Genomic DNA, 26,666 nt, shown 5'->3' with positions numbered 1-26,666 from the left:
TATGTTGCAGCCTCGCATTTGTTTGAATCACCAGTTCAAAGCTTCCATAGCAGAGATCTCAAAGCAGCAGAAATTTAGCAATGATCCTTGGTGACTGGACACCACTGAGTTCTGTGTGCAGTTTGATCTCTGGCTAACATCACACCTCTCCAGCTGGAGCAGTGCTCTTGACCTGGTGGGTCACTCACCAGCAGAGCAGACATCAGTGCTCACTGACCCTGCAAGCCTTTGAAGCCTTTGCTTAAAAAAAAAAAAAAAAAAAAAAAATCCAACCCTGTGATGAAGGAAGATAAACTGTGCTGTATACAAAACCCCTTGTCTAAGAAATGTCTTATCTCTGAGGGCTTTGCAGAAACCCTCTCCTCTTTGGGAGTGATGAAAGCAAGACAGCTATTAATAAGCTGGAAGGAGAAATGGCAACAGGAGGCATCTAGCTTTTGATGGTGGCATCTTTCTCATGTTTTCCACAACTGCAAGGGTTTTCTGTAAAAATGTTTTGAGACAGATATTCATGAAACTGCATTTCTAATGTGGGCTTGAGAGAGCTGGGAAAGCAAAAGAAACTTTTTTGGCAGCAGTTCATCTTTCTTACCCTAGTGTACTTGTCCAATCTGTGTCCCTTTTAAATTCTAATTACTTCCTCAGGCACCACAAACACTCTGGCCTTGTCACTTATCCTTTTGAAGTTTGGTTCTCATAATGCAGCCTCTTCTGAAGCGCCCATGCTGTCGGTCAGCTAACTAGTCCAAAACATTCCACTGCTTCAAAATCACTTAATTCTTTTCCAAGCACAAAGAATGGCTTTCCTGTTGCTGCCTGCTGACTCATGCGAGAAAGGTAGAGTGCCTTGTGTCAGTCAGGAGAGCAGGTTCCTGCAGGCACCTCACACACACAGGGCAGAAAATCTGCAAAGTGTGATGGCCGAGGTGGCAAGCAGAGGTCTGGGTGCAGAGAGGTGTGATAAGGGAAAAAAATACATCTTGGTGAAACCAGTCTGAGCATCAGTGAGTGCTGAGTGTGTATCTTTGCCAAGGCTTAGATTATCAGCCCCATCGCTGGAGTCATGTGTTTTGGCCTAAAAGGCTGCCTGTGATGAAGGGCAAATGAACAAAGTGGACTTTTGCAAAATCTCAGGAGTATTTAATGCACTTACTTTTTCAGTAGCCTTTTTCAGGTGTGCAGGACAAACTTAGCAAGTGTTGCTCAAGCTGAGTGTGCAGTTTGATGGAGATCCTCGCAGTAGCAGAGAGGCAGAGCTCCTGAGCACTGTGCTGTCCTGAGATGCTGTTCCCAGCACCTGAGCACAAAGGATGTGGGGAAAATGTGCTGGAGCACTGCCTCCAAAGAACTCTGGGTAAGCATGGATAATCATGGGTAGGGAAAATAAAATGTTTTCTTTTTATTGCTGAGAGGGTCCTGTAGGTCCAGTATTTTCTACCTCTCTGAAACAGTTTCCTGCACTTTCCTTGCCCCTCAGGAGGGGCAATTTGTAGAAGTATAAGTTGGCATGTCCTACATGGAAATTTCAGACAGGTGTTATTAAAAATGGAGAAGAAATGTAGAGTGTACATTTCTTGAATGCCATGACGAAGGAATTTGATGGCTGAACAGCCCTTGAGAGCTTGGCAGTTCTTGTGCCTGTGTTTTTTTGTCTGCGGTTTGTGCATTGTGTGACCTGCTTAGCAGCTTGCCCAGGTGGCTGTGACAGATGTCCCTGCTGAAGGCTGAGATGGAGCCAGTCACTGCTCCCTGCCTTTCCACCTGGCTGCCAGGCCAAGCACGTCTCCCCTTTGGGCAGTTTTTCACACAGGTGAGTGTGGGGTGGTAGCAAACTCCTCCTGGTGTCAGTGTGAGAGAAATTGCTGTTCTGGGGTGAGTGCCTGAAACAAACCTCTTTTGGGAGAAACAAGAGGTAGTCTGGTTTTCTTTGTAACCAAAGGTGAGTGATGAAGGACTTGGGCCCCACAACTCATAGAAGCTTTTCAGTGGAACTAAAAGAGACACGTGGTGGTTACATCCCAATTGCTGTTTGAGGTGGGACTCTGGGTGGGAGAGATGGTGCTTTTTACCCTCTGTAGCAACATAAGTAGGTGAAGCTGCCTCCAGAGAAGATGGATTCAAATCCCTTTGGTTAAGGATAAACTATCTTAGAAGAAAGGATGAAAGGACAACTGTCCCAGGGATCTTCCTTGCCCCTCTATTTTTTGTCTCTTTTCCTGAAACAAACAAGTTAAATCAATCATATTGGTATTTTAGCTTAAAAATGCCCACATTTTTTGTTGTTTTCACTGTCTTCTGCAACAAAATATACCTAGTCCTAGAAATGGGGAGTGTTTACCCAGTCATTTGTCTTTCCTTCACCTGCCTGTTTCTTTCTTAGAAATGCTGGGCAGATAGCAATGAAGCAAAGGAAGTTACAACAAACCACAACAGAAGCAATCCTTGTGTTTTTCTTAAGCTGAGAAGATTGAAAGGCTCTATGGCTTTGCTTCTGGGGCTGGGGCTTAAACCCACAATTGGTGGAAGGAAGGACAAAAGTTTGAGCAGAGTTTTGCAGTGGCAGCCTGGCACCTCTCTTGAGCCATGTCCAAGATGTGCTGCTCCTCTTTTTCTCTGGGCCATCAAGTTGAATGGGCAGCAGTTTTCTCTGCAAAGCAAGAAGGCTGCTGGGCTGGCTGTGCCTTACCAGCTAGCACTGGTGAGGATATGCATCTCCTTATGCCTGTGAGTGCTGGAAAACTGTCTCGAGGGCAGCTCCTGCATGCAGGATGCTCCTCGTGTCCTGACTGAACTGCTTCCCGTGCAGGCAGGGTGGTGGACTAGCCAGGCTGCACTTAGCACTGCGTAAACAAAAAGTTCCTTCAAGTTATTACTATCATTAAAGGTTATTAATTCACTAGTGCCCACGCTGAACTATATTCCATTCATTTTCTGGATGGAAAGCACAGCAGTGTGGTTTGGAGTAAGGGTGGTGTGGGCTGCCCCAACTGCAGGGAGGCCAGGCACGAGCTGCTGGTCCCAAACCACTGCTCCACAAATGGTCCCCAGGTACCAGGGATGGCGTAAGTGTTTATTAGCTGTAATGCTGAGAAAAGAGAAATGCCAGCATGGCTAGCTTATAGCCAAGCTACAGGGATGCCTCCAAAGTGTGTTAAGAGTGGGATGAAAGAGTCAAAAGTGCATTTAGAAAAGCTCCAAGGAAGCTGAGTTTGCTGGAAAGACTTGAACTCGTTCATCAGCAGTTTCCTGTCACAAATTTTCTGCTGAGATGGTAAATGAAAATAATGATCTAACTTTTAAATCTGTGATAGGATTAGTGATACCTTTGGCATATTTATGTAATGGCTTTCAGAGGTTTAATTCAGAGTATTGTTCCCAGTCTGGATAACTGGCTCTCATTCATGTAAACAAAGTGCAAGACAGACAAAGCTAGAAAATCTTTTTTATCCCGTAAATGGTTGTTTTGCCGGTAGAAGAGCTGTCTTTCATTTCCCATGCCTCACAGTCAGGATAGAAAGGGAGAAGTTTTCCAATTCACATGGAAACAAAAGAAATGCAGTCTTTGTCCTGGTTTTCCACTGCATCAGCCCCCATGGCACCTGCCAGGCTCTGCTGGGGAGGGTGGCAGAGGTGCCATGGGGTGGTCTTGTCCTGAGCTCCTCTTCCCCCAGGGCATCTCTGTGAGCCTGACTCGCTGCTGCTCAGAGATGAGCTCAAGCTTAGGGTGCAGATGGTGAATCAAGGTTCATTGACCAAGGCTTGGTCTTGGCAGAATTTTGGGTACTTTACCTTATAAGAGACTCTTCCATGCAGTAGAGCATCCATGGGGAGGGAGGCAGGGCTGTCAGCATGAGTCAGACCTGGAGCCCTCCATTTGGTCACTGCAGTTGTTCAACTCAGTAGGGAAATGTCTGGGGCTTCTCTGGTCCGTGCTCCACGAGTCAGATCGCACCAGGTGGGGCCTGGGTCTGTAGGAGACAAGGGGAACTCATGTGTCTCCTCCTGCCACGTGTGGTGTGCCCTCCTGCAGTCTCCAAGTGATGCCACCTGTGTTTTAGTAGGACACGTTTCTGTCACGTGGATGGGTCTGTGTTGGAAGATTAATGTGTGTGAAACCATTGCAGGAATTGGGTGGCCTGGGAGAGGTTCTCTTCTGAGCATCCTCTCCATCAGTGACACTTGTTTTTCTCAAGGTCATCAATACTTTTTTTTTTGAGGACAAAAAGGCTCCATGAAGAAAATGTATTTGGGGGTTTCTTGGCAACAGGAATTAATTACACAGATGAAGATTTGAATCCCATTTGAAAACCTTTTTAGTGATGAAAATGATGTCTGGGGAGCTGCCTGTTCCTGGGAGGCTGCTCTGCCACCCTCACTTACTGAGATATCATTTTGTAGGTGTGGGAGAGGAATAAAGGTGGCATCTCTTGAACACAGGTGAGAGTGAGGAATGTCCTCAGGTCACCTGGCAGGTGTGCCTTCCCCTCACACTGGGAGAATGGTGGGTGGGAGCTGTGACCTCCTTTGGTGGCAGATGTTAGCTGGTTTTTGGGAGGTACTCACTGAGCAGTGGTGACTCATGGCAGGAGAGGGTTTGTAATTTGACCTCCTTGTAATGTTACTAAAGCTTGTCTTTCTACACTTCTTAACCCTAAACTGAAGTGTAGTGAACACTGGTTGGCTCTGAATCTTGTTAGGAAGGAGTGTGAACTCTGATCATTAGTAATGTCTATAGATGGGGGAATTTTGTGGGGGTGGGGAGGATTTTTTCTGGGGGGAAGCATTGGTACTGGGGATTTTAGCACTCTTCTCTGCTGATGATTAAACACCAGATTTCCAGAAGAAAAACCTCTGGTTTGCACATTGCTGCATCAACACTGCTTAGTGACTCAGCTGCATGATCCTCCCTCTTGGTGTTTAGGCTTCCAGATTACCTTGAGGATGGACAAGGACTGCATGCAGTGTCTGGACAAGGGATTGAGCAAGAGTATTAAGAAAGAAATCTAGCAATCAATAATGATGTTGCTGTAGGCTCTGCCAGCCTACCCTGATACTCAGGATATTTAAAAAACCTGTTCTGCCCCTGCACTAGTGCAATAGCCTGGTGTGGTCATTCTGCTTTTCAGAGGCAGGCACAGAGGCCCAGCCCTGGCTCTTGTGGGCAGCGTGGCTCAAAAAGCCCTTTCTGCAGAGGAAACAGCAAGGAAAGACTGGGGACTCCAGGGCTGTGTGTCTGTCTCTCTGACCCCAGAGCTCTTGCTTCTGCTTTCTCAGACATAATTGCTTTCCCCTTCTACTGTGTTCCTATTGTTCGTTGGAGAAATGATGCCATTAAATCAACAGAGAATGGTGGGAAAATGCTTTGATATGAGGCCTTAGGAGGGTGTGTGCATGTGTGTGTGTGCTTGTCCTCTCTCAAAAACAACAGCACGACCCTTTGTGTATCTGGCAGCTTCCTTTCATTTCTGTCTTGCCAGCGACAGAGAAATCCATCTCAAAATATATTTGTCAGTTAACCTCCTTTATTTGTATTGAAGTGGCACAAACCACAGGTGGTGTTCACCATCGTTGTGAGAGTTAATCTCTCCAGGACCTTGGATTTTCCCACTCTCTGTTTTGGGAATGAGGTATGCCAGGCTTCCTTTTTCCATGGGTAAGAGATCCCGTGGCTGTGGGCTCAGCAGGCATTAGGGGCTGTTGTGTGCCTCTGTTCTGCTGCTGCTTTGTATTGTGGACCGGGATGGAAATGTGCTTTCCTCTGCAGAGTGATGAGCAGGAATGAGGCAAGGTCTGCCACAGCATTTTGACTAAAACTGTGTTCCTGGAGCCTTGGCAAAGACCTGAGGTGAGGTCCAGGGAGCACGTTGCCCCATTCATGGAGCAAAGCTGCATTAAGGCAGAGGAGAGCAAGGCTGTGCTGAGCAGGCAGTGTGGGATGCCTTCTTGCACAAGGTTCCAGCAGTAAAGCCCTGCCTCTTTGTGGCATTTGGTGGAGTGTTTTGTGTGTTTCTTTTTCCTGAAGGCAGCTATTCCATTTGATCCAAGCCACTTCTTGGTAGCCCCTTCCTGGGCACAGCTGTGCATGGCATTAGCCAGCAAACAGCAGATGTGCTTTGAGTTGCAGGTCAGATGCTCACCAGCCCCTCCAGTGAAGTCAGCCCCGCAGAGTGATGGAGAAGAGGAACAGCCCTTCACAAGGCAGAGAAAGCCCAAACCATCCAACCACCAATCTCAGCTGGAAACTGGAGGAGTGAAGGGGAAAAGCAGCAGAAAAGTTTGTGAGGACATAAGGGAGTCAGTGGAGGCAGCTTCACAGGAAATGGTGTCTCTGTTGTGCCACTCTAGGATTCAGCTCTGGGGCTTGGTGGCAAACATGATTTCTTCTTTGTAAAAGTTGTTGGGATTGCTTTTCTCCCCACTGGGAAAGGAGCCCACCAGGCCGGGCTCTTTGGGATATTTACCTTAAAAACAGTGTTGTCTTTAATGTCCTGCCCTGCCTGACTTGGTCCAACTTTTTTTAGTTGACATCCTTATTTGCATGGATTATTACTTACTCTCTTGACTACTGCACTGATATTTCTTTAGTTGCTTCCTTTCTGTTTTCCTAGCTGGGTTCTGTCCCAGCAGGAGTTTTACTGTGTTACACAACTTGAATGTGCCCTGGATGCTCTGCACAGTGAGGATGTGGTGCTTGTCTGATCCACCCCAGGTCCCAGCATGGTTTTCCATGGCACTCTGTGGTGTGTTCCCATCTGCTGAGGCTGTGAGCATCACTGAGCACAGGCCTGCAGCTTGTAGCCTAGCACAGCTTTGGGGATCTCGTGAGCTTGATGGGCAGTCTGCTAATACAGCCTGCTCCAAAGGAAGAGGTGCCAGCATCTCTCGGATGTCATCCAACAAATTTGTTTGGCAGTGGGGGACCTCCAGTGACTCACCAGTTCTCTGTCATGGAAAGGCTGAGACCCTTTGCAAAGAAGCACATCACTGTGTTGCCTGTCAAGTGTCAAACACACCCTCCATTGGATACCCGATGATCTTAAGGTCACTTCCAACCCAAACTTTTCTATGATATAATAGAGCAATGTGGCACTAAAATGTAAGAGTGCTCAGTGAAATCTCCATGTGACACAGTAATTTCCATGTTTTGCTTCTCTTCTCTCCTCTTTTTTTTTTCCTTAATTTTTCTTGGATGCTGTTTCCCACCTTCCAGTGGAGGGAAGAGGAGTCTGTTGTTTGCTCAGCTAACTGCAAAAAGCTTTGTGTGCATTTTCTGCTGCCGTTTTGTTAAAGTTCAGAGTTCCTGGGTTAGAGCTGCCACTTCTCAATACGAGTCTTGTTCGAACTTCCAGAGCAGCCCACGCAGAGCTGCTTGGGTTCATCTGTGCAGTTCACAGCCCACAGCCAGCCAAACACATTGTTTGCCTCTGTCCTTCCATGAATCATACTTTGCAACAAAGACCAGCCTAGTGCTCCCAAGGAGAGGGTGAATCCAAGCAGTGCTGGATTTTAGGTACATTAATAGAACAGTCTGGGTGGGTTTTTTTTCTTTCTTTCTTCCCTGTGAGCACTCATTGTGTCTAAAAATCAGACAGCTTTGTGACAGTGGTCATAACTGTCTGACACTTGTCTGGCTCATTAGGAATACTCTGATAGGAGTTCTCCAGTTTTACAGTTTTCTTATTTTGAGGGATTTTAGCTTGTCTCAGGATTATGAATTTCGCCTTTTGTTTTGTTTAATCTAGCAGTGATTCTCTAATGAGAAAGCTCATTGTTTGCCAGAAGCTTAGAGGAGATTTTTGTGGATTTTCCTTTGAAAAACACAGCACTTCTCATTTTGCTGTGGGGAGATTTCTTTTTTCTACAATTATTTATATATTCATAATTATTTTTTCTGTGGGTAAAAAAAACCCCTTTTCAACTGGACAATAGTGAGCTGGGCTTTTTATTCTCTTCCCATGAAGAGCAAGAAGATGGAAGGCTAGCCAGTCAGTACAGGCACAAGTGTGAGAAGTAAATCATTGTTTCTGATGGTCAAAACCAAGGTGGTAAACCTGGTCTCTCTCAGCCTGAGTGCCTTAGTCTGCACACACCTGGTTTATTCTGCTCTTTACCCTGGGTGAATGCTGCTGGAGTTTCAGTGGGATGGAGATGCTTTCCAGAGGAGCAGCTTTCAGGGATGTTGCTGTTTCTCAGTGTATTTGGATGAACCATCTGCCACCTGTCCTTGCCTGTCCTGCATTGCCAAAACCAGCAGCATCTGGAGCAGGGCAGAGGAGCTGCACCCACTGCAGAGGGGCCAGAGAATTGCTGTTCCCCTTTCTTCAGTGCTCCTCTGCACGACCCTGCAGCCGGCAGGGTGAGGAGGGTTGGTTTGTCTGAGGAAGGATCTGCTTTGCTGATTTGGAAGGTGGCCCAGTGTGGGGTCATCCAGCTGTTACAGCTGTCACCATCCACACATCTGCCTTTCCTCACAGCTGGGGAGAATGGCCTTCTCTAGCTGTAACCATGGGTGACTTTTCCCTCTTGCAAAGCCCAACTGTTACTGTAAAACTCCAAATTAGCCAAGGAGGCCTGGGCTGGGCCCTCCTGCTCTTCTGACAGCACTTGCTATTCAGCAGCCTGAATGCTGCCTCTGTGCCTGCCTGTCCTCTCTGCACGCTCCTCAGCTGCCCTATTCATTCTATGCAGCAAAGGAAAAAAGAAAGCAGGGCTAGAAAGGAACTGCTGTCTGCCAAAGCAGCCCCTGGGGAATCCCAGTGCTGCCAGCCAGGGCTGGTCAGTGGGAAACGGGAGCTGCAAGGTTGGGATGTAGTGCGTGGTGCAGGCAGTCTGGGGAGGCTGGGTGTGGGCAGGTACCTCAAGATACTCCTCAGGAGCCCCTCTGCTCCTGGGGGCTGGCTTTTTCATGGTTCACAATGCTGCTACCAGTTCTACTGTCTCTGGAGCTTCTGAAGTTTTTGAAGCAGGAAGCTTGGCATGGCACAGACTGCAGGTATTTACTTGGTGCCTGAATGGAGTTGTTTGTCAGCAGCTTAGCCCACCTCCTTCTGGGAGGAAAAGGTGAAGCCAAAAGTACCAAGCCCAAACTCTGCTTTGGGCAGGAAGATGGAATATATCTCAGCACTTTAGGATCATGGATGGGGGGTTGGAAACAAAATCCCCAGGCTGGGATGTGGGAAAGCTAGTTTATATTCTTGATCTGCTGAAGAATATGCCCATATCCTTGGACAAATCACTTAATCTCCCAATGCCTTGGTTTCCTGTTAGCAAATGATACTCCTTATCTTTCACCTCTCATCTCAGCAGAGGAAAGAGTTTGTCTTTTAGCATGTATCCTATTACAGTTCTTTGTCCGGTGGCTGGGGCCCCTCTACCTTGATAAAATAAGTAATTGAATTTAGATTAAAAGGTCTAATACAATCCTGCCCAGTGGTTACTGAAACACTTGAATGAAAGTTCATTCAGAAGTTGTCTTCCCATTTCCTCCTAAGGCCAAGACATGAAGTAATTAGATGTAGACATAGGTTGTTATTGTAGCACAATGACAGAGATCAGTGGTTATTGGTAGGAATGGCTTTTATAATCTAGTTTAATGGTCATTTACCTTTCAGTGACCTTGGTGTCAGGCAAAATTGGCAGCTCTTTTGCCAGGAATGTGCTTCCTCAGTGAGGGCTTTGCAGGCTGTTTCACTTCTGGCTCTAGCTTCTCATGAGCTAGGATAGACACTGCTGCAATGCAAGAGACTTTCAGTCTGCAAAGAAAGGCACAGACTGCTGCCAAAAGAAGCCCTTTTCAGTGCTGTCCTGCTGCCACTGAATTGCTGGTGGAACAGATCAGTCGTGTTTAAAGCATCTCTTTGGTTATTGCTGCAACCAGAGTTGCAGCCTTCAAACTGAGAGAGCCTGTGGTGGTCAGGGGCAGCCCAGGAGTTTCTGTAAAATGGGTTGCATTGTTTTGGAGTAAAAGAAGGGAGAACATATCATCCAGTTAAGTGCATGCAAGAAGAAGGAGCTGGTAATTCTGCCTGTAGCCCCAACCCTGAATTACATCAGTAAAGATGTGATATTTCTATATATTTCAAAGTACCATCCTTTCTGTGATGATCATCTACTCACTGCAGATGCAAATCACTCAAGTTTCCCATTGACTGTGATGCTCCTATGCCTCTCTCCATCATGTGTTGAGAAATTCCTACAGGTTTTATCCAGTTACGGATGTCTGTTGCCATGGAGAAGGATATGACATGAGCTGTGCTGTGATTTCTGACGGTACCCCAGGTCTGTGGCCATGCTTTGTAGGGAACTGAAGTAAGTCATATCCTGCTGCTTGAGGGGACTGGATTCAGTGCAGGTATTTACAGTGACCCTAGCCAAGCCTCATAATTTTTCTGACAATCTAAACCTTAGAGGTAATCCCTGTTTTCTGTGAAGGGGGCTGACTTTTTGTAAGATCTATGAAGCTCTTTGTTTGAGGTGGTGCCAGAAATATTACTTAAGTCACAAAGAAGTTCTATAAGAGTTGAGAAGAGCCATATAGCAGTGGAAAAAAATTTCAGAAAAGCATTTGAGAATTTCTCTGCCTTATGACTTAGGCTTCTGTCTACTTCTGAGGTCTCTTCCTGCTGCTCACAGCCATACCATTTTGTAGATATGTTCCTTGGATCTGTTACTATTGCCCTGCAGAGCAGGAATCATCTCTTTATGTGCTGTCATTTCTAAACTGCTAACATAAGGAGAGCAAAACCATGCAGCTTGGGAGAAAAACCATTTGTTTCAGGCTGCTTTGCAAAGCCACCAACCTGGTTTTACCATGAGCATGTTCCATACATTGCCAACACAGCATGATAGGTCTTTAGCTGAGATCAAGCAGTGACTTCCAGCCCTCAGAATCCTGAGATGGTTTAATGTACGAGGGCTCTCAATTGTTTTTACTGCTGGGACCTGCTGGGATAGTGGTTTGCACAGAGGATCTTACAGACTCTCTTCGTATTTTTACTTCTCACACTCATCAGTCTCTGATAAATATTGGCTTGTTCTCCCTCTGATAGGAGAGAATGAATGGTCATTGGAGTTGTTTTTTTGCAGGTATCAGGTTTGGATTGGGAATGTTAGCTGAGGTCAGAGAGATACTTGCATAGAAGCAGATGGTTTATATACTGCTTCTTGCAGAAGAAGAACAAAATTAACCTCTCTTGAGGCCCTGAAGTCTGAATCCATTGGGGTCTGACACAATCTTTCCACTGACCTCTGTGGCCCCAGGATCACATCCTAAATGAGCTGCTTTGAGTCACTGGAAGCCTGAGTTCAGCTTTGGTGGGCTGGAAAATGCAACCTACTGTATGGGCTCTGCTATGCATAAGGGCTCAGCCCTGTGTGTGTGCTAGCTGTGGGTGCCTGGGAGAAGAATAAAGTCATTTTCTGCAGTCTGGGGGTGGAGGAGGGAATGGGAATTGTACCCCCTTCCCTGCAAACCTGCTGTTGTGACATCCATGTGGGCAGCTGCTTCTGAGGCTTCAGATTAAGGTTAAGTGTCCTTGGTGCTCTTTTTTTCTGGTATCATCCCTGACACATCCCTGTCCTGTGCAGCTGGCCTGACCAGCAGGACCTGACCTCAATTGGAACTTTCTGAAGTGGGCCACTGAAGCAGATGAGTACAGCAAGGCTGTGATTGACCATGGGAGATTTCCTTAAACTTGGAAGAAACAGGGTCCCTGAAGCTTTAGAGAAGCCAGTTGTGAGTGGGTTTGACACCATTCATTGCTTATTGGCATCCAGTAAGATTATCAGCAAATGCTACCTGTTTCCTCACAGTTTATTTAAAAAAAAAAAAAAAAAAAAAAAAAAAGCTTCTATTTCTTAAGATAATTCTTGTTTTCTCTGGGTAAAACAGAAGCTAGCAAAGACCTTTGGGTTAACACAGCATGATGCAGGTGTTTTCCATTCCCTCCTGGTCCTAAATCAGACCAGAAGAGAATTAATTTCGTGCAGAGGGTATAGAATGAGTTGTGAATAACTACAAGTTGGTTGGTTCCTCTGGAGCTGTTATTGATTGATCTGGAGTCATTAGGCTGTTTTACAGTCAGTCTGGTGAAGATTAATTCCGTTTGAGAGCAGTAACAAGTTTTTTCAATTAATGACTAGCAACATAAACCTTTACAGTGTAATTTATTTCTCAATCTTCTAACATGTATTTACCCCAGGAAGGTTGCCTGGTGGCTAAAGATAGGTGAGTAGGAAGGTGATGGCTTTCTCCTGCATTTAAAAAAAATTGTTCTTTGTGACCTTAAATGGGACAGCTCTTTAACTAGAGCTGCTCAGATGCTTTGTATTATGAACCCAATGTGTTAACACTCTCCTAGTTCATAGGTGTGAACTGCAACTCACAGGGATTCCATGGGATCACCAGCGTGGGAATGCTGTCAGAGTGTTTCTGTGGGATCACCAGAGTGGGAATGCTGTCACAGGGGTTCTGTGGGATCACCAGAGTGGGAATGCTGTCACAGGGGTTCCGTGGGATCACCAGAGTGGGAATGCTGTCACAGGGGTTCTGTGGGATCACCAGAGTGGGAATGCTGTCACAGGGGTTCTGTGGGATCACTAATGTGGGAATGCTGTCACAGGGTTTCTGTGGGATCACCAGAGTGGGAATGCTGTCACAGGGGTTCCATGGGATCACCAGAGTGGGAATGCTGTCACAGGGGTTCTGTGGGATCACCAGAGTGGGAATGCTGTCACAGGGGTTCCGTGGGATCACCAGAGTGGGAATGCTGTCACTGGGTTTCTGTGGGATCACCAGAGTGGGAATGCTGTCACAGGGGTTCCAGGGGATCCCCAGTGTAAATGCTGTAAGTAAAGGGAAGGGAGCATTGCCCTACTCCAGTTATCCCAAAGCTCCCTGGTGGAGTGCTCAGGAGTCAGTGCCTGGCTTGCAGGGTGGTGGTGGCAAAGCCGAGCTTCACTGCCCATCTCTGCAGATCCTCAGCTCCAGGAGCAATGGAGGGGGGCAGCAGGGGAGCCTCCAAAGGGGAGGAACAGTCCCAGCTGGGTTTGGCACGTTTTTCCCACACACTGTCATTCTTGCGTGGCACTTCCCCTCTCCACATAATACTCTGTTATTTCCTCCTCCTGCCCCTGCTGCTAATTAGCCCACGATAAACTCTGGTGTGAACAAAAGCGAGCAATTAGGAGTCTGTTGCTTCAGCGTGAGCCCTGTCAGAGCAGTGATTTGTTGGTGGCAGGGTGTGCAGCACCTCCTCAGGAGGAAAACAAACCCATTAGCCTGGCTCAGCTGGGCAGTGCCGTGTCTCAGCTGCTTGCTTTGGGTGTGCAGGGATGTCTTGGCTGCAGCAGGGCTTCCTGAGGTGCTGAACAATGTGCCCTTGGAGTCTTGTGTCTTCAGCTTCACAGGATTCAGTGGGTCTATGGTCACTGCCCAAGCAAGGTGGTTTGAGAAGTTACTGGATTGTGATCTGTGTATGTCAGGAAGTGGAGATTCTTTTTCTTTTCTTTTTGGAATACACACATAAACATTTTCAAATCAACGCAGACAGAGAAATAATGGTAGAATGAAACATGAAATTGTTGAGTGGTTTGTGCTGGAGGGGATCTTGGAGATCATCTAGTTCCAACTTCCTTACCACGCCTCCTGCTACACCAGGTTTCCAGAGCCCCATCTCTCCCAGATAAGGACCAGGCTTAGAAAGAGGAAGCAAAAAGCAGGATTTTTAGTAGGTCCAAATGAGGTTTGAATGATATTTGCCAGGACTCAAGGTACATGTATGAAGACCTTGCAAGCTGCTTTTGTGTAATCTCAGCCCTAATGCTCAAAATCTCTTCAGGTTGTCTTTGCTTGAGCAAGAAGTCCTAATGGAAGAAGAATAGGTATTTACATGGGATTTCACTGATGTATGAGCAGAGTAAGGGAAGCTGGAGATTTTTTAGTTTGAGACCCACTTTCTTTCAAAAGCTAGAGGCAGAGTTCAAGCTGGAAAATTAAATATGAACTATTCTTGGGCAGAAAAAGCAAAGGATTTTGGAAGTTGTGGAATTAACGTATGTCCTCTTTTGACACACCACCCAGCTGCTTTGCCAAAAGTTGTCTCTGTTTCTGTTGTAGCTCTTGAGCAGCTGCTCACGGAACTTGAAGATTTTCTGAGGATACTGGACAAGGAGAACTTGAGCAGCACTGCTGTGGTGAAGAAGAGCTTCCTCTCTGACCTTCTGAAAGTCTACACCAAGTCCAGTGGTACAGATGAGGAAAACCAAGGATGGGGTGGTGGGCTGTCATGGGAATTGCTATGGGGTCTTGAAACAACATTTTCCTGGTGGCTGGTGGGAATAGGAGACATGAAAACTAGAAGGAGAAAATGAAACTGAGTTTATTTTTGCAGTGGCCTCTAATTGTTTATGTAAAATTACTATAGTTGTGTGTCCAGCTTTACAAGCAAAGGATTCCCAAGATTCCTGATCTTTTCTGTTTTCCTTATTAAACCTAAAGTTTATTTAATCCACTTTGTAAGATACACAGGATGTACTGTTTGGCCAAGTTAATGTTTAAGTAGAAATTTTAACTTACGGAATTTCCTGACCATAAAGCACTTAATTTTTCTGCTTTTTATTATTGCTTGGGGTTTTTCCTGCACATTGCCTCAACCAACGTGCTCTCTCCAAATGTGCTCAGCAGAGACATTTCTTACATCTGCCTTTGTGGAAAAATTTAGCAGTGTGAAAGCAGCGTGTGGGTAAAGAGTTCACTTTTCCCTTTGTTTGCAGGTGGTGATGAGGAGTATATTTATATGAACAAAGTGACAGTCCATAAACAGCAGGGTGACCAAGAGAAACAAGACAAAGGTAAGGAGCTGAAGATTAATGGTTTCATTGTGTCTCAAGGGATGCTGAAGGCACACAAGGTTAGAGCCTTGCTCTGGCAGCTTTGAGGGCTGGAGCAGCTGCTGGTTGTGGAAGGGCCATTTTCATAACATTCCCTTGGAAATAGTGGTCCTTGCCAGCACTGTGAGGTTATTCCTGGAAGTAGCACTTTGGAGGTCTTTATTTTGGGATAAAAATGTTGCCTTCTAAGGCTTGAAGCTCCAGTGCCTGAAATATTCAAGGAAGCCTTCATGCTTTCTTTGGCCACAGTCACTTTTTGCATCTTTGAGACCTTGGAAGTGTATTTCTTGTTTGCTGTGTTGCTCTGCTCTGCCCAGAGGGTCTGTGTTGTCACAGCCGTGCGAGGTGAGTTTGCAGGGCTCAGCCCTCACCACCTGCAGGGGCAGAGCACCTTCGTCTCCCAGGGATGTGATAGTTCTGCAGGGTAAAAGCTGACAAGTCAAACCTAGGTGAAATACTCATTTCAAATTCAGTTTTCCCAGGTTTTGAATTTGTAACACAGCAAAAAACATAATTGTCTAAAAATGTTCTTCCTCTTTGAAGTTCACTGTGAAAGAGGTTGCTGATAATTGCATGGGGGGAGACTATTAGTGACACACATTTTTTAAATGCACACCTAGTCAGGGGCTGATCCTACCCCAGAGTTTCCAATGCAGAGGGATGAGACAAGGACTCATCAGTGCAGCCTGCTGATGATGTGCTGGTCCTGCAATAGGATTGTTCCACTTCCACAGTTGTTTGTTTTGGTTTTATTTCTTTGTGGTAGAGGATTTTTGTTTATTTGATTTGATTTGCTCTTTAAACTACCTGCAGCCAAACTTGGGCTAACTTCAAATGCCTCTGAAGACAGGATGTCCTCCCAGATTACACGTGCAGCCCCAGTGTGACCTCCAGACAGGGCCCTCTGGGTGATGCTGTAATGCTCTATAATAGGATCACACAGCCTCCCAGCAGCTGAGCAGCAACAGAAACATCTCTTTATATAAGCTCTCATTTGGGTGGATAAAGCAAAGCTTGCACTGATTCACCATGCTCAAACACAGGAAAAATTTCAGACTATTTATTTTTAGAGGTGGTTCTTTTATTTCAGACTTTTCCCTATCAAGACCATGACCCTGCCCACTCAGTCACTCCCTGCAGGACCTGGCACTTCTCTCTTTCTCTTTTAACAACTTCCCTACTCCAAGTAAAACTTCTGAGTTATTTGGAAGTGCTGAAGTCAGTGAGCCACATGTGTGGGTCTTAGCCACAGCTGCAGCTGGGTGTAGAGCCCTGATCCTGCCTCTGTAACTGGATGGAGAGGTGCCTGCAGGTCCAGGTTTAGCTGGAGGGGGCCCAAGTGCCCACTGGTGTGATATTGATCTTCCAGTGATGATGCAGCTCCCTCTGTTCCTTTCATCTACTGCAATTCCATGCCTGGAATGGGACTGGGGACCACACTTCTGTGCCTGAGCTGACAGGACCTCTCGTGCTCTGCAGAGCTTCTCCCCCAAAACAGCTGTGCTCCAAAAGTCACCCCTCCAAACTTTAAAATATGCAATTTCTGCTCAAAAATGTATTTCACTGCTTCTCGTATCTACTTGAAATTCCAGTGGTAAGGATTTAAGCAGAACAGACACTGCTTCTGAGATGCCTTCCTGTGGCCCAGTAACTGAATTCCCCACACTGGGTGATGGAGGCACCATCATTTACTGGAGCTCATTTACCTGAGAGATGCAGCAAGTCCACAGGGCTCTTCAGTGAGCCAAATGCCATCTCCTTCTGGAAGTCAGCACAAAGGGCAGGAGTCTGGCAGGTGGGACTGATGTGAAGGGCTCCTGGTATGGCCACTGTGATCCTCTTAGCCCAAATGCCAGGTGGCATTCACTTTTACAAGGAACAGAGAGCACAGATAAGTAACAGTTAGTACAGATGTGAATTTCAGCAGGATTTTGGATGGTTTTTCTTTTTCCTTCCTTCTTCTAAATCTTCTTCAAACTGCAGGTTTTAGAGAGGCATCTTTATCAGAGGACACCTGCAACATGTCTAGGGAAAGATATTCCTTCCCTCCCACCCCAGTAAGGAAACAGTCTGTGATTTGTGATGCTGGTGTGTGTAGCTGGAGAAGGAAGAGGTACATCCATCATTGCACTATCTCAGAGGTCATGGGATTTGGGCACTCACTGAGGCCACCCAGGAGTTCTGTGGTAGGAGAAGGACTGAACACTAGTTTCCTGAGCCTTCAGTGTACCCTCCAGATCCTAAATCACTCTGCGTTCAGCTTGGAAAATCTGACTTTCCAGAGGCAGACACGGATCACCTGGAGCAGTTCTGCTGCCACATGCCCATGCACATGTTTGGCCAGGGCTGCTTCCAGAGCAACCCTTCCTTGAGCAGTGATCACACTGCTGATCTGGGCTGGCCTTGATAAGCCACTGTGCACTTAGCTGAGCAGCCACCTTTGCAGTTCTCCCTGGGAGCAGGGTGGTGCTAGCCCCATTTTTTGGGAAAGGTAGCAGAGGAGCAGTCACCGACCTGTCTGCTCACAGGGATCAGAGCAAGGACTAAACTGCCATGGCTTTCCAGGCACTGTGTGGTGTCTGCCCATGCTGCTCCTCAGGACCCTTTAAAGTCTCAGCAGTGAGTCTGGCCTTCACAGTTTTCCCTCCAGGAGGAAAAACATGCCCCAAAAGCAGAGGTCAGCTCTTGCTGCATCTCCCGGTGCCACGTTCCTGGCTATGGCCTGAAATGACATGGTGGCCCTGCAGCCCTGCCTGTAATTGTCACTCTGCTCCCCACTGAAATAGCATCCTGCTGCTGCAGCACAGCCCAGGGTAGCAAGTGCTCTGCTGGGAGATGCCACATGTCATCTGTGTAATTGTTTCTGCCTTGCAGTGCTGGATCAGAAGAACTCCCTGACTAATGGAGACTCAGGACTGCATTTGTCACCTCCTCAGAAGAGCCTGCCAGACCTCCCCCCTCCAAAGGTAAGTTTTTCACAGCCTTTGCATTTCACTGCCTCAGCCTGGGGCTCTGAGCCCCTTGAGGCTTCACTGTTGTCAGGTCCTGTGCAGCATGGCTGGGTGGAAAAACCTCTGCCTGTGTCTGTTAGTGAGGCAAAGAGTCCTGGTGAGCTTTATTTTTAAAATAGTAACAAAACATTGAACTAGGCATTTCCAGCTGCATGTTTTGTGTGTACAGACTGTGGGTGAGTATGTGGCTGGTGCAGCTGCATGGTGGCCTAGGATGGCTGAACCCAGGAGCCCTTTTAGTGCCCAAAGCTTGTGCAAAGGTGGAGCAGGCAGCTGTGGGGGCTCCCCAGGAGTGTGCAAACTGGGCAGTGCTCCCTGCCAGGGAGACCCACACACATTACATGGCACCCCAGGCTCAAGGAAGGAGAAGAGAGGTTTTCAAAGAAACAGAGGTGGTGATGGCTCTCAGCTGTTCCTTTGGAAATCTCTCCTGAGTTGTAAATCAGCTGTGCCTGGGCTGCTGACATGATCTTAGGAAAACCAGGAATCTTTCAGCTGCAGGGTGGTGGGAAGGTCCCTGGGCAGTGCCAGGACCTCCCTTGCTGCCAGAGCCTTTCTCAGTTTGGCCATTGCCAGAGGTTTGCTCACAGCTGGAGCACCTGGTGTTGTCTGTGCAGCCCACAGGTCTGTGAGGAGGAGTTGCTGGCTCTGTAGGTTTTTCTGTGGGGCAGCTGTTAGTCACTTAAACACCATCAGCTCTCCGTGGGATGTTGTCTCTGTGCCAGGAGCCAGCCCAGCTGTACTAGACACAGGTCATCCTCAAGACCCTGAATGTTGCTGGTCAGTAGTTGGTGCAATGTGGGAATTGCTGTTAGCTGGGATTTCAGGATGTGAAAGGAAAGGAGGGCAGGGAGCATGCATGGGGAGGAGGAGAAGGCATGGAGGAGGATGGGGTGGTGCATCCATCAACCACAAAGGAGGATCTGTTCTTTTCCCAGGAAGGAGGATGCAGGGTGAGGCCCCAGGACTTTTGCCCAGGGATCTGTGTGCCTCAGCTGGACTTAGCTAGAGGAGCTGGGAAAACAAGGGGTAGGATGGGATGCAGCTGACAAACCCTTGGATGCAGCATGATTGCCTGCTGGCAGCTGCTGCAGCCCCAGAGGCTCTGCCCACGCAGATGGCTGGAGCTGGAGTGCCTGGGAGCAGTGGCCAGAGCAGGAATCTCTGTTTAGCTCTGTATTTCACAGTGGGCAGGAGGTGGAATGAAGGCACCACTGGGGAATCAGCAGCCAGGTGTCTCCAAGGCATTTCTCTTGATCTTGGTGCAGGCCAGCTTTCTGACTGGGCAATTAGGAAGTTACATGAGGGAATTAGAATAAAATAGTCTCAGATTTCAGCTGAGAAAGGCACTTTTTCCTGTCCCATGCCAGACCTGTGCTGGGAATTCCCTTCTCCCAGCTGCTTAGCACTGGAGTTAAGCTCCTTTGGATGCAGGAGTCAAGTACCTCCTCACTGTGAGCATCTGAGGGTCAGTGAGCTTTGGCAGTGAAGATATCTGAGTGTCCTTTGGGGAATGGGGCTGGGGAGAGCTTTAATGAGTGGGAATTGCTGTTGGGGAGATGGATCTTCCCTGTCTGCATTTGCAGCTCCCAGCGCAGGCAGGAGCCGCAGCCACCTGGGCAGTGGAGAGTGGGACACAACTCCTTGCACAGAAACTGAGAGGTTAGGGGAGGAAATCAGATTAGATCCGGTTTTGCTCTGCAGATTTTTCTGTGATTTGGTGACGGGCATCCTGTGGTGTTGCTCTACACTTGCCTTTTGGGGCACGGAAGAAATACGGTGATAAAGCTCTGCACAGCAGAGTGTCCCTGGCACCCACAGGCACCAGCAGTCACTGGGCAGCCCAACAGGGGTGGCCCACCTGGATCCCACTGATGCCTTTGGATTTGTCCCAAAACAACCTTTAAACCACGAGTTCTGCAGGCCTTGGTGACCTCTCCTGTGCTGCAGCCCTGGCAGCTCTGTCTCTTCCCACAGCCACCCACAGGGAAGGTCCTGTGGTATGGATGCAAATGCACAAGGTGGGCATATTTGCATGCTCATTGTGCCATAATGAAACAGGCAAATGTCCTGCAAGGGCCAGCGTGGTTAAATAACAAAATATATAGCCTTTGACTTAAACTAGAGAGTAAACCACTCCACACCCCTGGGAAAGAGGGGACAAAACTAATACCTTCTGGTCAGCCAAGGTGCATGCATCCTGTAGGCTCTGACAAAACAGAGCAGCCCCTTCCCTGACAGTTGTGGGATGGTGTTAAAAAACCCACAGCATTTCTTTGTGTAGGCAATTTCTTTATGGTCACAGCACAAAGTGAGCTGGCTACACGCAGGAGGCCACCACAGATGGCAATTACAGACACATTTCCTAGCCAGGGAAGGGATTAAGCAAAGCCCTGGAGTGACTGGGTTTGATTTTGTTTCCTTAGTGCAGCACATTAGGACAAGAAGTTCCTAAACCTTTTAAGTGTTTGGAGGGCAAGTGTTTTCCAGCAGTGCTCTATGTGTCTCTGGAAGGAAAGTTCAGTCTGCTCACAGCATTTGGCAGACCCACATAAGGAGTTTCAACACTGGAGAAGTCTGGGAGGTTGGCAGAGCCACAGGCAGCTGGCCCAGGTGGGAGCAGATGTGACTTTGGTGTGGTCAGGATTCCTCACTCCCACAGGCCCAGCAGCTTCCCTTTTTGGGCAGCTGTTGGCCAGAAAATCTCTTCCTTCAAAGCTTCCTTCTGCTTCTCAGCACCAGTAGCTGCTGGTGGAAACATCTGGGGCAGGATGGGCAGCTTTGCACCTGCATTTGATGATGTGGGCACGATGGGCTGGGCTTGCCTTAGACAGCACTGCTCTGCAATGCTGGTGCACAGCTGGCCCCTCTTACCCAGGGAGCAATCGTGGGCTGGCACAGTGCATGATTTGTGACCTTCAACACTGCTGTCTCTGCACAGAGACCTGCTTTTGTGCCCCTCCTCCTGGGGGGAGTGGGGCTTTGACCCTGGGAATCCTGTCAGGGTGTGCACAGCCTCAGTCAGGTCAGCTGAAGCATGGCAAGACAGAGCATCCTGCTGTCAGATGGCTGGGGTGGTTTGACCTCCAAAGGAGCAAGGACACCTCACTGGGAGCAGGGAAATGCTACTGTCAGATCAGGGTATCTGGGAAGAACATAAGCTCTGTGCTCATCCTACTGATCTGTTCATGCTGCTGCTCTGCTGTATCATGTCCAACCTCTCTGTGAATCACCTGGAAAATAAAAAGTTCATTTCTTCACCTTTATTTTTTTTTTTCCTCATGTATTGATATTTCTAAAAGATCAAGGCATGTTTTTCCTGCCAGCCCTTGCTTGTGTTTAGGGAGGGGTTTGGCAGGCACCACAGGGATTTTCCAGCACTTGGACTCTTTTCAAAGGCTTATTTTCCATTGGTGTTGTTTATCCATTTCCTTCATTTTTTTGTTAAGAGCACAATTAAAGATCCCCAATATGGTTCCTAAAGCAGAGATTTTTAGCTGTTAGTTTCTGCCAGTCAGAGACTTGGAGACACAACCAGAGACTGCTCAGGTAAAGCCAGGGTTGCACCAATTGTCCTCCCTTCTGGCTCCCTGATAAGATAATCCATAGCACAGAGGACCATCCCCAGTTACCATGGGCAGTTCAGGGGGGGGTCAGTGCAGAGGCAGAAATCTCAGTTCAGTGTAAAGCTGATGGGTTGCAATTGCTGCTCTGAGTTGATCTTCCCAAGGCACTTGAGTGCTAAAAAAAGGGGGAAAGGATGTCCCATTGTTTTGGTGGATCTGTTTTTACCTTAAATCACGTTTCTTTTATGTGTTTATTCTGCAGATTCTGGAAACAAAACAACCACCGGTCCCCAAGATTGAATCCCCAGAGGGATATTACGAAGAGGCTGAGCCCTATGACATCTCTGTAAATGGTATATCCCAGCTAAACCTTGGGAGGGGTTCATGTGGGAGATGGAGGACTGAAAGCACAGATATTTCGTACAGCTTTTGGGACAAATTTGTTTTCTGCTGCTCATCACACTTGATATTACAGATCTAATGCTGGCTGGAAAGCAAAGAATACTGAATTGCCCCAATTTTTAACTTTCCTGTAGAAATTAGTAATATGCTTGGATCAATATAGCATCAGTGTAAAATGTTAGAAATCATTGTGGGTCCTCCTTGTTTTGGTGATTTTTCTGGCAGATAGACTGCAGTCAAACACAAATTTCTATTCAGGACTGAGTGGTGAAGCTGTAGTGGCTTGCATTCGTGTCCTAGTGCTCTAATTGTCCCCTTGGGGCTCAAAATCCATGGCTCTGCTGGTCTGTTAGGAGTGATAACCATTTTTATAATTGGCTCGTTATTCAGCTCTGTCTCTTGTGGCTGTTTAACCATCTGTAAACTTGAGAAGAAAGCCACACTTCGTGTGGGGGGAAGGCGTGTGTGTTCCCTTGCACACCCCCACTCAGTGCCTGGGACAGCACTCCCAGCCATGTCCTGGAGCAGTGCCACCCCTGCCTGTCCCCTGTGGGCTCCCCACCCCTCTGGGAGGAGGCTGCTGCATGCTGAGCTCCCACATTCTCACTTTTTACGATGTGTTCCTGCATCCTTTTGTTGAACGCCCTTCACTGAGAGATTGCCTTCCTGTGATCTGATAGCAGAGCTGATCTTGTCACTTTATAATCCATTTAAACCCATATGAGATGGATTATATCACCCCACTGCAGAAGCAGATCTCTGCTCATCAGCCTTGGCTGCAGCAGAGTGCGTGGCATGGGCAGGGCTGAGTGGCAAGAGTCGAGGCAAGCAAAGAAGTGAGGGTTGAGGGTGACAGATTTGGATCTAAAGCCTTGGCTGTTGAATCTGAGCTTCATCTGGGAGAAGCTGGGTCCTCTCCAGCCCCAGTGTGAGCTCCTGGGTGGTGAAGCTCCGTGTCAGTGAACAGGAAGATGGTGCCCAGCTCAGATGGGAAAGGTTCAGGCTCATCCTGGCCAGGGTGAAAGGTGCTGTGCAGTGCAGAGGAGAGGCCCCCCAGCTCTGCCCTGTGTTTTGCTGAAAGGCTCTGGGTCGTGTGGCTGAGGTGAGAGCTGTGATGCCCTGTGAAGCCCTGCTGCAGCTGGGGCAGCCCAGGGTGCTGCAGCCTCATCCCCATGCCTGCAATGTAAGATAAAGGAGATTTCTTTTCACCCTGCTGCACATTGGGAAAGTGGATAAATTGTTAAGAGCCATGGCTTAAAAAGGCACATGCTGGATCAGCTGGAGTACAGCCATGGATCCATGTGCTGGGATACCCAGCTTGTGTTATCCAGGCAGCTCCATAAACCTGCCCTCAGATCAGAGACTTGGCTGGCAGGAATGATAAGTGCACACCCAGCTCCCACCTCTGCTTTTCCTGCAGCTCTGAGGCACAAATACAACCACTACCCACCAAATCTAGGTCAGTCAGATGCCCAAGGAAATGAGAGATCAGAGCTCTGCAAAAGGAGAAAAGCACAAATGATGGGAGCACTGTCCAAATGAGGCAGCTCTGGGAGGCTGTCTGTGGCTGCTGTGATCAGCTGTGTTGCAGCAGCAGGCTCTGTGTTTTACTGGGCACTGTCACAGCTGTAAGTGGGGCTAGGAGCCCGTGAAAGCAGCAGAGATGGGGCAGAGGATTCCAGTGATTCCCCACCACTGAGGTGTGTGGTGCCTTTGTGTCCTGTGATTGCTCAGCCACTGGTCCCCTCTGCAGACCCCACCACATCCCTTCTATACACAAACCTCCTGGCGTGCTACAAAGTGTGCTCTGTGTGAGGAGGAAGGAAGGAAGCATCATGAGAACCTCTGTGCTCTTTGGAAACCTCATGTTGGAGGTGGTTCCTTGGGGAGTGAGCCAGAAGGAGGAGCAGGGAAAGATGTGGAGCAGCAGATATGTGGAAGGAGAGGGGCTGCAGGGGCTCAGGAGAAGGTAAAGTGTGGTGCCCTATGCAGAGGGGAGCTGGGCAGTGATGTTGGTGCCCTGGTTTGCCTCAAGAGATCAGGCTGCAGCATGTGGGCCATCCTGCAGGTCCCTGTCCTGCCCTTTGTTTTGACAAGCACAAGCTCCCCATCCCTTCCCTCTGCCTACCCTGTGCCCTGTTAGATGTCAGTAGTATTTGTATCTGTCCTACACAGTGGTGCCCACTGCTAGCAAATGATCTGGGACCTTGGTGTGACTGCTGTTGCTAGAGGGCAGTCTGGATATGCATGCCTTTGCCCTGGCCAGAGATGCTAAAGCCTGACCCCAGTAACCCCCAGGCCCTCTGTGCCTTTCCCCACAAGCTGCACACGGAGGAGTGACAGTCCAGGAAGCTGCTGGTGATCTTCCATAGAATGACAGAGTGGCCTGGGTTGGAAGGGACTTTAAAAATCATCTCATTCCAACCCCCCTGCCATGTACAGGAACACCTTTCACTAGACCAGGCTGCTCAGAGCTCCAGCCAGCCTTGCCTTGAGCACTTCCAGGGCTGGGGCATCCCCAGCCCCTCTGAGCAACCTGTGCCAGCCTCATCATGTTTGCAGTCAAGAATTTTTCCCTGAAATGCAAGCTGAACTTACACTCTCAGTCTTAATTTCGCCTTGTCCTGTCGCTGTAAGCTCTGTGAGAAGTCCCTCTGCGATGCTGACAGTGTTACAGCGTGAGCCTTGGAAGACACCCACGTGTCCCAAACAAATGGGCGTAGTGAAATCAGACAAAAATAGAAACACGACTGAAATAAGCGGGTGCACTGCCAAGAAAGGACATCAAAGCAAGCCTCCAGATGGGCTGAGGAGATAGAGGTTTCGTGCACCATCAGAGGTGGGACTGTGAGACGCTGGAGCAAACCGTGGGTGAATTAATTAAAACAAAGCAAGCGGGCGAGGCTGCTGCATCTCGGGGTCCATCTTTGATCAGCAGCATCCACACCCCTCCGTTGGGGACGCTCTGCCTTTCATTTTCCAGCTCCAGCAGAGGCTGCTGCTTCCCTTCCCTCTTGGGCTGAAACGCGTTAAAGGCTTATCAGCATCCTTTGCATAATTTGAGGGTGCGATAAGGAGCGGAGTGAAAACGGGAGAGGGGGGACGTGGCTGCCAACCGAGCAATCGTTATTGTGGCTGAAGCAGCCCATCGGCCCTGGCTGCTTTTAGCTGCGATGACATGACTCTGTTTGAAAGGGAATTGCCTTGTTGGAGGGGTGGGTTGAAAATGCTGTCCCTTTATGAAATCTCAGCGTGCAGGGATGGGACAGCCTCACTGGCCGAGGGGATTGATGCCCTTGTTCTCTGCATTTGCTTATCTGTGGCTTTTTTTCTCTTTGTCTCCCTTTCTCTTTCTTTTTGACTGTGCAGGTCTTTTTGGTAGGCTTGCTGCGGCTGGACCCAGGCCAGGGTTGCAGGTTACTGAGGGCGTTATTTATGCCACAATTACTATGGGTATGGCATGCTTTCCCAACCTGAAGTGCCTTTCTTCAACAACAACAACAACAAAATACCCCCAAAAACTCAGTTTTAGCAAAGATTATCAGGTCTCTCCCCCTGGATTTGCCTGTTTCATGCATGGAGGGTAACCACCTCTCACTGTTTCACACAATTATTTTTTGTGGCTTTCTCTGTGCTCAGGACAACAATGAAGAGAACTTCCCTAGCTTTTGTTCCCCTGTTCTGTCACTGGTGTGGAGCTGATGTGTGGTAATTCTGGCTGTATTGACAAGTAGCTGTTTGGTGAGTGATTGAAGGTGCTCCACTGAGGCAGAGTGGCAGCATAAGGTGGTCTGAGCTTCCTGCATCATGGCATTGATTGAGCTCCCTGGGAGCTCCTGGGAAGACCCACAGGAAAGCAGAGGTGGATTTAGATAAAGACATCCAGAATTGTGGCTGCCACTGATGCCTGAGCTGTTCGATGTGGGACTGAGAGAGCCTTAGTGGTGACCTCAGGGTTGTCACAAGCCACCAGGCAAGGCTTGTTCCCATTTGCCAGATGCACAGCCTGGGAAATGCCTTTCCTTCATGGGCCCGTGGCAGCGTCACCAGGCCAGCAGTTGCTGCAGCTCTTCAAGTAGGGAAGAGCTCATCTCATGAGGAACCACACCTGGGGCTGTGGTTGATGCACAGAAGAGCATCCAGGGCTTCTCAGGAGTAAGGTGGCAGCCTGAGACCTGCTCAGGTGGGGACACCAGAAACTTCCAAAAGAGGCCAGAGGGCCCATGTGGAAAAGGAGGGAGTTTTGGAAGATGAGGTTCCCTTAGGCATCCTTGCTGCTGCATATGGAAAGGTCCTGTAGCAGTGCAGAGTTTCAGCTCCTTGGTGTTTGTAGTGTCGAGAAACACCTACACTGTTACTCCATCTGAATTTCTGCCTGTGGACAAGGTCTGCATAGTGAGAATGCACTGAGGTTTCCCATACAAGTTTTCCCATAAAAGATGGACAGTTTGATACACTGAGGGCATGGAGATGTGCTCCATTCAAAGACTTTGAAAGGGACTATTTGCTTTTTAAAAAGTTTGTTTAATTGGGGAAGTTTTGATTGCTTGAGGGAGGTTGTAGAGTGAAATTTCACTGGGGGGGTAAGAGTGTAGCTTTGTTACTGCATCTCATTTCCTTTTATTTGAAGAACAAATAAACCCAACTGATAAGTTCTTCAGTGAAGCTCCTAATGCCTTTTTCTTTCTCTTTTCTGGTAGCTTTTCTTCTTTTCATTTGCACCAATCTGTTAATGTTATTTTTATGTAGATAGTAAGATTTGGTGAGAATCCAAATTAGATTAAATTCCAGTGAGAGA

General features: G+C 48.0%; 1 protein-coding gene across 5 annotated transcripts in view; it reads left to right on the top strand.

Moving 5' to 3' along the window:
• Window positions 1–26,666, top strand: part of AFAP1L2 (actin filament associated protein 1 like 2) — a 65,389-nt gene that overhangs the window by 26,100 nt on the left and 12,623 nt on the right. For 3 of the 5 annotated variants that reach the window (XM_030276462.4, XM_030276463.4, XM_072931278.1), the window contains exons 2-6: window positions 14,117–14,245; window positions 14,773–14,850; window positions 17,764–17,855; window positions 21,729–21,819; window positions 25,238–25,321. In XM_030276462.4, the coding sequence (XP_030132322.4) occupies window positions 14,117–14,245; window positions 14,773–14,850; window positions 17,764–17,855; window positions 21,729–21,819; window positions 25,238–25,321 (474 nt within the window). The remainder of the gene's footprint in view (window positions 1–14,116; window positions 14,246–14,772; window positions 14,851–17,763; window positions 17,856–21,728; window positions 21,820–25,237; window positions 25,322–26,666) is intronic. The other 2 variants (XM_030276464.4, XM_030276465.4) reach the window with 1 other exon arrangement.

Source organism: Taeniopygia guttata, chromosome 6 (genome assembly GCF_048771995.1).
Source record: "Taeniopygia guttata chromosome 6, bTaeGut7.mat, whole genome shotgun sequence".
Classification (NCBI taxonomy): Eukaryota; Metazoa; Chordata; class Aves; order Passeriformes; family Estrildidae; genus Taeniopygia; species Taeniopygia guttata.
The sequence above is the reverse complement of the archived record's forward strand: the minus strand, read 5'-3'. Positions and strand labels throughout refer to the sequence as shown.